Source organism: Panulirus ornatus, chromosome 43 (assembly GCF_036320965.1).
Source record: "Panulirus ornatus isolate Po-2019 chromosome 43, ASM3632096v1, whole genome shotgun sequence".
NCBI lineage: Eukaryota > Metazoa > Arthropoda > Malacostraca > Decapoda > Palinuridae > Panulirus > Panulirus ornatus.
In genome coordinates this window covers 34,328,515-34,341,096 of record NC_092266.1, presented here as the reverse complement: position 1 = coordinate 34,341,096, position 12,582 = coordinate 34,328,515, and the positions used below count along the sequence as shown (strand labels likewise).

Genomic DNA, 12,582 nt, shown 5'->3' with positions numbered 1-12,582 from the left:
GGCTACCTTTGTGAGTGCGGAAATCTGGCTGTCTGTATTTGCATGTATATCTTCACCTTACGCCGCCTGCCTGTGTGGGAGGGTGTATTTCCACCTCTGACGTGTGTATCACTACACCTCTGGTTACCTTATGTGTGTGTGTACATATATGTACACCTATGGCTACCAGTGTAAGTACACCTATGGCCAACTGTGTATAGGTACACTTCTGGTCAACTGTGTGTACCTACATTCTTGACCACCTGTATGCAATTACACCTGAAGCCAACAGTGTGTATGTACACCTATGTCCACTTATGTGTCTGTACAACTTTGGTCGTCTATATCTGAACACTTCTGGCCACTAGAGGTGGTTTACCTACACCCTGTACCAACAAAACGGAGGTTCTAAAGTTTACCTGTGGTTGTCACGATAGTATGTTGTATGAGGTGTATGACACTACATTATGTGTATATGTTCACATACGTAAGGTCACTGCTCTCGTCCATGTAGATGTTCATGTGTTCCACTCTATAGGCGTTCCTGTACACAGATTACTATAGCCATGTGTATTTATGTCGTTGAGAATGCCGTGTGTACACCCGTGTACGTATTATTACACGTCTGTATACACATATGTATACCATGTTATCCTGTTTATGCATCCTATGGGAGCACTACTATATTGGTACATGTATGGCCAGACATCGTAGTTGTTCACACTAAGAAATACAGCGAAGCGTTTAAGAATGTGGCTCGCACGTGCACAGAACCCTCCTCTTCTACATATGAATAGTCCTAGAGTCATCTGAAATCATACTGTACATAAATGCTTGTCTGTATTCATGTACAGAAGAACAGACAGCGCATTCCTCGTGACTGAATCTTAACATGACTGAACCCTGTGTCTGTACAGTTGTACAACCATGGATCGAAGCCCTTTATGACGGCCAGATATACGACCATGGCTCTGAACCCCATATGTCTGTGCAGACATACGACCATGGCTCTAAACCCTGTATGTATGTACAGACTATAGTTCTGAAGGATTCTGAAAAAATAGAATATACAAGATTTTGATTTTACCTAATTTCTCGTCAGCTCCCGGTCGACCTGACCCGGCCAGATTGGTAGAGGCCAACTCTACTTGTGTCACTCTACGACTCTACGTCTGGCCAGAGCTGGGCTGCCCCGTCACACACTGGAAGGTAACGTAAGACTGCAACGTCACAGGTAATGCAACACATGTCTTCATCATGCACGGTATCGTAAAGCAGCGCTAGTCTGTCACACACTAGAAGGTGGCATAACACAACTCGAAACACAGAAAAGAACAAGACACTTCTTTAAGAATCCTACCCCGCCATATGAACACACACACACACACACACACACGCACACACACACACACACACACACAACGTTACACAGGTGCGAGAGATCAGCATTACTCTCTGGTCTGAAGCCAGATCTCAGGGAACGATGGCTAACTTTCTTATCGAATTTACTTGAGAATATAAAAGCGAACTAGAATACTTATTGTACAGATATGTGTATATATAGGCAAAATAAGAGTGGTAGATTGATATTACAGTCAGTTGATATACAACGAAGACACAATCGCATGTTTACCAAATGGCGTCCTAGCTTGTCTCTTTCTTGTATATCAACTGACTGTTATATTTCTCTCTTGTGTCTCCCCTGATGCTGTGATTATTACACGAAAGTGCACTTGGGAACTTATCGTGTTTCATTTTCCCCGTAGACTCATAGGAATATCTTGATCACGCGCAAAATTGTGATCCTTTCCAATATATATATATATATATACATATATATATATATATATATATATATATATATATATATATATATATATATATATATATATATATATATATATATATATATATATATATAGAAGGCGACTAAAAGGGGAAGGAGCGGGTGGATGGAAATCCTCCCCATTCGTTTTTTTTTTTTTTGATTTTCCAAAAGAAGGAACAGGGAAGGGGGCCAGGTGAAGATATTCCCTCAAAGGCCCAGTCATTTGTTCTTAACGCTACCTCGCTAACGCGGGAAATGGCGAATAGTATGGAAATATGGAAATATATGTGTATATATATATATATATATATATATATATATATATATATATATATATATATATATATATATATATATATATATATATATATATATATATATATATATATATATATATATATATATATATATATATATATATATATATATATATATATATATATATATATATTTTTTTTTTTTTTTTTTTTTTCATACTATTCGCCATTTCCCGCGATAGCGAGGTAGCGTTAAGAACAGAGGACTGGGCCTTTGAGGGAATATCCTCACCTGGCCCTCTTCTCTGTTCCTTCTTTTGGAAAATTAAAAAAAAAAACGAGAGGGGAGGATTTCCAGCCCCCCGCTCCCTTCCCTTTTAGTCGCCTTCTACGACACGCAGGGACTACGTGGGAAGTATATATATATATATATATATATATATATATGTATATATATATACATATATATATATATATATATATATATATATATATATATATATATATATATATATATATATATATATATATATATATATATATATATATATATATATATATATATATATATATGTATATATATATACATATATATATATATATATATATATATATATATATATATATATATATATATATATATATATATATATATATATATATATATATATATATATATATATATATATGTAAATGTGAATAAGAGCAAAGGTTATTAGGTACAGTAGGGTTGAGGGTCAAGTCAATTGGGAGGTGAGTTTGAATGGAGAAAAACTGGAGGAAGTAAAGTGTTTTAGATATCTGGGAGTGGATCTGGCAGCGGATGGAACCATGGAAGCGGAAGTGGATCATAGGATGGGGGAGGGGGCGAAAATTCTGGGAGCCTTGAAGAATGTGTGGAAGTCGAGAACATTATCTCGGAAAGCAAAAATGGGTATGTTTGAAGGAATAGTGGTTCCAACAATGTTGTATGGTTGCGAGGCGTGGGCTATGGATAGAGTGGTGCGCAGGAGGATGGATGTGCTGGAAATGAGATGTTTGAGGACAATGTGTGGTGTGAGGTGGTTTGATCGAGTAAGTAACGTAAGGGTAAGAGAGATGTGTGGAAATAAAAAGAGCGTGGTTGAGAAAGCAGAAGAGGGTGTTTTGAAATGGTTTGGGCACATGGAGAGAATGAGTGAGGAAAGATTGACCAAGAGGATATATGTGTCGGAGGTGGAGGGAACGAGGAGAAGAGGGAGACCAAATTGGAGGTGGAAAGATGGAGTGAAAAAGATTTTGTGTGATCGGGGCCTGAACATGCAGGAGGGTGAAAGGAGGGCAAGGAATAGAGTGAATTGGAGCGATGTGGTATACCGGGGTTGACGTGCTGTCAGTGGATTGAATCAGGGCATGTGAAGCGTCTGGGGTAAACCATGGAAAGCTGTGTAGGTATGTATATTTGCGTGTGTGGACGTATGTATATACATGTGTATGGGGGTGGGTTGGGCCATTTCTTTCGTCTGTTTCATTGCGCTACCTCGCAAACGCGGGAGACAGCGACAAAGAAAAAAAAAATATATATATATATGTATATTATATATATATATTATATATATATATATATATATGTATATTATCCCTGGGGATAGGGGAGAAAGAATACTTCCCACGTATTCCCTGCGTGTCGTAGAAGGCGACTAAAAGGGAAGGGAGCGGGGGGCTGGAAATCCTCCCCTCTCGTTTTTTTTTAATTTTCCAAAAGAAGGAACAGAGAAGGGGGCCAGGTGAGGATATTCCCTCAAAGGCCCAGTCCTCTGTTCTTAACGCTACCTCGCTATCGCGGGAAATGGCGAATAGTATGAAAAAAAAAAAAAAAAAAATGTATATATATATACATATATATATATATATATATATATATATATATATATATATATATATATATATATATTTATATATATATATATATATTATTTATAATACTTTGTCGCTGTCTCCCGCGTTTGCGAGGTAACGCAAGGAAACATACGAAAGAATGGCCCAACCCACCCACATACACATGTATATACATATACGTCCACACACGCACATATACATACCTATACATCTCAACGTATACATATATATACACACACAGACATATACATATATACACATGTACATAATTCATACTGTCTGCCCTTATTCATTCCCATCGCCACCTCGCCACACATGAAATAACAACCCCCTCCCCCCGCATGTGCGCGAGGTAGAGCTAGGAAAAGACAACAAAGGCCACATTCGTTCCCACTCAGTTTCTAGCTGTCATGTATAATGCACCGAAACCACAGCTCCCTTTCCACATCCAGGCCCCACAAAACTTTCCATGGTTTCCCCCAGACGCTTCACATTCCCTGGTTCAATCCATCGACAGCACGTCGACCCTGGTATGCCACATCGTTCCAATTCCCTCTATTTCTTGCACGCCTTTCACCCTCCTGCATGTTCAGGCCCCAGTCACTCAAAATCTTTTTCACTCCATCTTTCCACCTCCAATTTGGTCTCCCACTTCTCGTTTCCTCCACCTCTGACACATATACACTCTTTGTCAATCTTTCCTCACTCATTCTCTCCATGTGACCAAACCATTTCAAAACACCCTCTTCTGCTCTCTCAACCACACTCCTTTTATTACCACACATCTCTCTTACCCTTTCATTACTTACTCGATCAAACCACCTCACACCACATATTGTCCTCAAACATCTCATTTCTAGCACATCCACCCTCCTCCACACAACTTTATCTATAGCCCACGCCTCGCAACCATATAACATTGTTGGAACCACGATTCCTTCAAACATACCCATTTTTGCTTTCCAAGATAACGCTCTCGACTTCCACTCATTTTTCAACGCTCCCAGAACTTTCGCCCCCTCCCCCGCCCTACGATTCACTTCCGCTTCCTTGGTTCCATCCGCTGCCAAACCCACTCCCAGATGTTTAAAACACTTCACTTCCTCCAGTTTTTCTTCATTCAAACTTACCTCCCAGTTGACTTGTCCCTCAACCCTACTGTACCGAATATACTTGCTCCTATTCACATTTACTCTCAGCTTTCTTCTTTCACACACTTTACCAAACTCAGTCACCAACTTCTGCAGTTCTCACCCAAATCAGCCACCAGCGCTGTATCATCAGCGAACAACAACTGGCCCACTTCCAAAGCTCTCTCATCCACAACAGACTGCATACTTGCCCCTCTTTCCAAATTTGGAACTCTTGCATTCACCTGCCTAACAACCCCATCCATAAACAAATTAAACAACCATGGAGACATCATGCACCCCTGCCGGAAACCAACATTCACCGAGAACCAATCACTTTCCTCTCTTCCTACATGTACACATGCCTTACATCCTTGATAAAAACTTTTCACTGCTTCTAACAACTTGCCTCCCACACCAAATATTTCTAATAGCTTCCACAGAACATCTCTTTCAACTCTATCATATGCCTTCTCCAGATCCATAAATGCTACATACAAATCCATTTGCTATTCTAAGTATTTCTCACATACTTTCTTCAAACGTTATACATATATATATATATATATATATATATATATATATATATATATATATATATATATATATATATATATATATATATATATATATATATATATATATATTTCTTTTTTTATTTTTATACTTTGTCGCTGTCTCCCGCGTTTGCGAGGTAGCGCAAGGAAACAGACGAAAGAAATGGCCCAACCCCCCCCCCCCATTACATACCACACGCAAATATACATACCTACACAGCTTTCCATGGTTTACCCCAGACGCTTCACATGCCTTGCTTCAATCCACTGACAGCACGTCAACCCCGGTATACCACATCGATCCAATTCACTCTATTCCTTGCCATCCTTTCACCCTCCTGCATGTTCAGGCCCCGATCACACAAAATCTTTTTCACTCCATCTTTCCACCTCCAATTTGGTCTCCCTCTTCTCCTTGTTCCCTCCACCTCCGACACATATATCCTCTTGGTCAATCTTTCCTCACTCATCCTCTCCATGTGCCCAAACCACTTCAAAACACCCTCTTCTGCTCTCTCAACCACGCTCTTTTTATTTCCACACATCTCTCTTACCCTTACGTTACTTACTCGATCAAACCACCTCACACCACACATTGTCCTCAAACATCTCATTTCCAGCACATCCATCCTCCTGCGCACAACTCTATCCATAGCCCACGCCTCGCAACCATACAACATTGTTGGAACCACTATTCCTTCAAACATACCCATTATTGCTTTCCGAGATAATGTTCTCGACTTCCACACATTCTTCAAGGCCCCCAGGATTTTCGCCCCCTCCCCCACCCTATGATCCACTTCCGCTTCCATGGTTCCATCCGCTGCCAGATCCACTCCCAGATATCTAAAACACTTCACTTCCTCCAGTTTTTCTCCATTCAAACTCACCTCCCAATTGACTTGACCCTCAACCCTACTGTACCTAATAACCTTGCTCTTATTCACATATATATATATATATTTTTTTTTTTTTTTTTTTTATACTTTGTCGCTGTCTCCCGCTTTTGCGAGGTAGCGCAAGGAAACAGACGAAAGAAATGGCCCAACCCCCCCCATACACATGTACATACACACGTCCACACACGCAAATATACATACCTACACAGCTTTCCTTGGTTTACCCCGGACGCCCCACATGCCTTGATTCAATCCACTGACAGCACGTCAACCCCTGTATACCACATCGCTCCAATTCCCTCTATTCCTTGCCCTCCTTTCACCCTCCTGCATGTTCAGGCCCCGATCACACAAAATCCTTTTCACTCCATCTTTCCACCTCCAATTTGGTCTCCCTCTTCTCCTCGTTCCCTCCACCTCCGACACACATATCCTCTTGGTCAATCTTTCCTCACTCATTCTCTCCATGTGCCCAAACCATTTCAAAACACCCTCTTCTGCTCTCTCAACCACGCTCTTTTTATTTCCACACATCTCTCTTACCCTTACGTTACTTACTCGATCAAACCACCTCACACCACACATTGTCCTCAAACATCTCATTTCCAGCACATCCATCCTCCTGCGCACAACTCTATCCACAGCCCACGCCTCGCAACCATACAACATTGTTGGAACTACTATTCCTTCAAACATACCCATTTTTGCTTTCCGGGATAATGTTCTCGACTTCCACACATTTTTCAAGGCTCCCAAAATTTTCGCCCCCTCCCCCACCCTATGATCCACTTCCGCTTCCATGGTTCCATCCGCTGACAGATCCACTCCCAGATATCTAAAACACTTCACTTCCTCCAGTTTTTCTCCATTCAAACTCACCTCCCAATTGACTTGACCCTCCACCCTACTGTACCTAATAACCTTGCTCTTATTCACATTTACTCTTAACTTTCTTCTTCCACACACTTTACCAAACTCCGTCACCAGCTTCTGCAGTTTCTCACATGAATCCGCCACCAGCGCTGTATCATCAGCGAACAACAACTGACTCACTTCCCAAGCTCTCTCATCCCCAACAGACTTCATACTTGCCCCTCTTTCCAAGACTCTTGCATTTACCTCCCTAACAACCCCATCCATAAACAAATTAAACAACCATGGAGACATCACACACCCCTGCCGCAAACCTACATTCACTGAGAACCAATCACTTTCCTCTCTTCCTACACGTACACATGCCTTACATCCTCGATAAAAACTTTTCACTGCTTCTAACAACTTTCCTCCCACACCATATATTCTTAATACCTTCCACAGAGCATCTCTATCAACTCTATCATATGCCATATATATATATATATACATATATATATATATATATATATATATATATATATATATATATATATATATATATATATATATATATATATATATATATATATATATGGATAGGTTGATAAGATAAGAGTGGTAGATGGATAGATCTAAACCGATCATCATGACTTCCTTGATGGTGTGCTAGTTCCTGCCTCCAGGTGGAGTTAGGGAACGAGGAAGGAAGGGTAGGGTGGACGCCTCTCCACTCTCACGTGACCCGAGACGCGACTGACCTGGGTGTTTGTGACCTCACCTCTGCCAGCTGGCACCTACTAAGAGTCACTGCCTCTTCTACGGCCGGAGACACGGCCGTGGTGTACCGCGTGGCCACTACGGACACCACAGGAGGTAAGCGATCACGCCACAAGGACTCACATTCTGTCTTAGCTAATTATGGGTAGTTATTACTGAACCCTCCTCTCACCCCCCCCCCATCTCTCTCTCTCTCTCTCTCTCTCTCTCTCTCTCTCTCTCTCTCTCTCTCTCTCTCTCTCTCTCTCTCTCTCTCTCTCTCTCTCTCTCTCTCTCTCTCTCTCTCTCTCTCTCTCTCTCTCTCTCATCATGTTCATCCTGCAGGCTCCATCATTGGTGAGTCGGTTCAGGAGGTAGCTGTGGGCAGAGGAGCGGGTCCGACCGGTTGGCTGGACGCCCATATCATCGCGGGCGTAGTCAGTGCCCTCCTATTGGCGGCAGCCTTCATCATTTGCGTCTGTGTAGCAGTCAGGAAGAGGAGGTACGGAGGCTACAGGTGAGACTACACAGCACCTCAAACCGAGTTATTCCCACATCTGATACCGTTCATAACTACCATACTCTGGCTCACCTACCTTACGTCTTAGTAAATTATATCATGTAGAATTAGATGGTCGAAACTCGTCCAAGTTTGAGGCGTCTTTCTTTACTCTGATCTTATTCATTTAGCTCACAGTCATCTTAGGGCGCACTAGACTTGACGATCATGGAGAAGTACAGGTAAACTGACCTTAGTTTAATATATATATATATATATATATATATATATATATATATATATATATATATATATATATATATATATATATATATATATATATATATATATATATATATATATTGATTGAGAGGGTGAAGGCATGTACAGAGCATCAGATTGGGGAAGAGCAGTGTGGTTTCAGAAGTGGTAGAGGATGTGTGGATCAGGTGTTTGCTTTGAAGAATGTATGTGAGAAATACTTAGAAAAGCAAATGGATTTGTATGTAGCATTTATGGATCTGGAGAAGGCATATGATAGAGTTGATAGAGATGCTCTGTGGAAGGTATTAAGAATATATGGTGTGGGAGGAAAGTTGTTAGAAGCAGTGAAAAGTTTTTATCGAGGATGTAAGGCATGTGTACGTGTAGGAAGAGAGGAAAGTGATTGGTTCTCAGTGAATGTAGTCCTTCACCATTTCCATTTACAACACTGAACACTCCATGTATACCAATTATTCCCTAAACTGTCACATTACTCACCTTTGCATTCAAATCACCCATCACTATAACCCGGTCTTGTGCATCAAAACCACTAACACACTCATTCAGCTGCTCCCAAAACACTTGCCTCTCATGATCTTTCTTCTCATACCCAGGTGCATATGCACCAATAATCACCCATCTCTCTCCATCAACTTTCAGTTTTAACCATATCAATCTAGAATTTACTTTCTTACACTCTATCACATACTCCCACAACTCCTGATTCAGGAGTAGTGCTACTCCTTCCCTTGCTCTTGTCCTCTCACTAACCCCTGACATTACTCCCAAGACATTCCCAAACCACTCTTTCCCTTTACCCTTGAGCTTCGTTTCACTCAGAGCCAAAACATCAAGGTTTCTTTCCTCAAACATACTATCTATATCTCCTTTTTTCTCGTCTTGGTTACATCCGCACACATTTAGACACCCCAATCTGAGCTTTCGAGGAGGATGAGCACTCCTCGCGTGACTCCTTCTTCTGCTTCCCCTTTTAGAAAGTTGAAATACAAGGAGGGGAGGGTTTCTGGCCCCCCGCTCCAGTCCCCTTTAGTCGTCTTCTACGACACGTGAGGAATGCTTGGGAAGCATTCTTTCTCCCCTATCCGGAGGGATATATATATATATATATATAAATATATATATATATATATATATATATATATATATATATATATATATATATATATATATATATATATATATATATATATATATATATATACATATATATATATATATATATATATATATATATATATATATATATATATATATATATATATATATATATATATATATTATCCCTGGGGATAGGGGAGAAAGAATACTTCCCACGTATTCCCTGCGTGTCGTAGAAGACGACTAAAAGGGGAGGGAGCGGGGGGCTGGAAATCCTCCCCTCTCAATTTTTTTTTAATTTTCCAAAAGAAGGAACAGAGAAGGAGGCCAGGTGAGGATATTCCCTCAATGGCCCAGTCCTCTGTTCTTAACGCTACCTCGCTACCGCGGGAAATGGCGAATAGTTTGAAAAAAAAATATATATATATATGTATACATATATATATATATATATATATATATATATATATATATATATATATATATATATATATATATATATATATATATATATATATATATATATATATATCTCTTTCTTTCATACTATTCGCCATTTCCCACATTAGCGAGGTAGCGTTAAGAACAGAGGACTGGGCCTTAGAGGGAATATCCTCACCTGGCCCCCTTCACTGTTCCTTCTTTTGGAAAAAAAAAAAAAAAAAAAAAAATGAGAGGGGAGGATTTCCAGCCCCCCGCTCCCTCCCCTTTTAGTCGTCTTCTACGACACGCAGGGAATACGTGGGAAGTATTCTTTCTCCCCTATCCCCAGGGATAATATATTATATATATATATATATATATATATATATATATATATATATATATATATATATATATATATATATATATATATATATATATATATATATATATATATATATATATATATATATAGGTACGTATATGTGAGTGTGTGGACGTGTATGTATATACATGTGTTTGTGGGTGGGTCGGGCCATTCTTACGTCTGTTTCCTTGCGCTACATCGCTAACGCGGGAGACAGCGACAAAGTATGATAGAAAAATACAATAATGATATATATATATATATATATATATATATATATATATATATATATATATATATATATATATTTTTTTTTTTTTTTTTTTGCTTTGTCGCTGTCTCCCGCGTTTGCGAGGTAGCGCAAGGAAACAGACGAAAGAAATGGCCCAACCCACCCCCATACACATGTATATACATACGTCCACACACGCAAATATACATACCTACACAGCTTTCCATGGTTTACCCCAGACGCTTCACATGCCCTGATTCAATCCACTGACAGCACGTCAACCCGGGTATACCACAACGATCCAATTCACTCTATTCCTTGCCCTCCTTTCACCCTCCTGCATGTTCAGGCCCCGATCACACAAAATCTTTTTCACTCCATCTTTCCACCTCCAATTTGGTCTCCCACTTCTCGTTCCCTCCACCTCCGACACATATATCCCCTTGGTCAATCTTTCCTCACTCATTCTCTCCATGTGCCCAAACCATTTCAAAACACACTCTTCTGCTCTCTCAACCACGCTCTTTTTATTTCCACACATCTCTCTTACCCTTACGTTACTTACTCGATCAAACCTCCTCACACCACACATTGTCCTCAAACATCTCATTTCCAGCACATCCATCCTCCTGCGCACAACTCTATCCATAGCCCACGCCTCGCAACCATACAACATTGTTGGAACCACTATTCCCTCAAACATACCCATTTTTGCTTTCCGAGATAATGTTCTCGACTTCCACACATTCTTCAAGGCTCCCAGGATTTTCGCCCCCTCCCCCACCCTATGATCCACTTCCGCTTCCATGGTTCCATCCGCTGCCAAATCCAATCCCAGATATCTAAAACACTTTACTTCCTCCAGTTTTTCTCCATTCAAACTTACCTCCCAATTGACTTGACCCTCAACCCTACTGTACCTAATAACCTTGCTCTTATTCACACCTGGTCCGCCACTTCTGGGACCACACTGCTCTTCCCCAATCTGATGCTTTGTGCGTGCCTTCGCCCTCTCAATCGATGCCCTCCCATATGATTTGCCGCGGGTGCTCAACAAACTTGTGCCTCTGTGATTTGAGCACTCACTCTTGTCCCCTTTGCCTTTGTGCAGTGGCACTGTGCACGCGTTCCGCCGGTCCTCAGGCGCCTCACCGTGAGTCGTGCATACGTTGAATAACCTTGCCAACCAGTCAACGATGCAGTGGCCCCCTTTTTTAATGAATTCCACTGCGGTGCCATCCAGACCTGCTGCCTTGCCGGCTTTCATCTTCCGCAGAGCTTTTACTACCTCTTCTCTGTTTACCAAATAATTTTCCCTAGCCCTCTCACTTTGCACGCCACCTCGACCAGAGCACCCTGTGTCTGCCACTCTGTCATCAAACACATTCGGCAGGCCTTCGGGGTGCTCACTCCGTCTCCTCACATCACCACTACTTGTTATCACCTCCCCATTTGCGCCCTTCACTGAAGTTCCCATTTGCTCCCTTGTCTTACGCACTTTGTTTACCTCCTTCCAGAACATCTTTATATATATATATA

At 40.7% G+C, this 12,582-nt stretch overlaps 1 protein-coding gene across 8 annotated transcripts in view; it reads left to right on the top strand.

Annotated features, from left to right (window-relative positions):
• LOC139762555 (uncharacterized) overlaps positions 1–12,582 on the top strand; it is a 712,972-nt gene that overhangs the window by 688,026 nt on the left and 12,364 nt on the right. For 7 of the 8 annotated variants that reach the window (XM_071687584.1, XM_071687583.1, XM_071687582.1 and 4 more), the window contains exons 28-30: positions 1,082–1,188; positions 8,067–8,256; positions 8,485–8,656. In XM_071687584.1, the coding sequence (XP_071543685.1) occupies positions 1,082–1,188; positions 8,067–8,256; positions 8,485–8,656 (469 nt within the window). The remainder of the gene's footprint in view (positions 1–1,081; positions 1,189–8,066; positions 8,257–8,484; positions 8,657–12,582) is intronic. The other variant, XM_071687585.1, reaches the window with a different exon arrangement.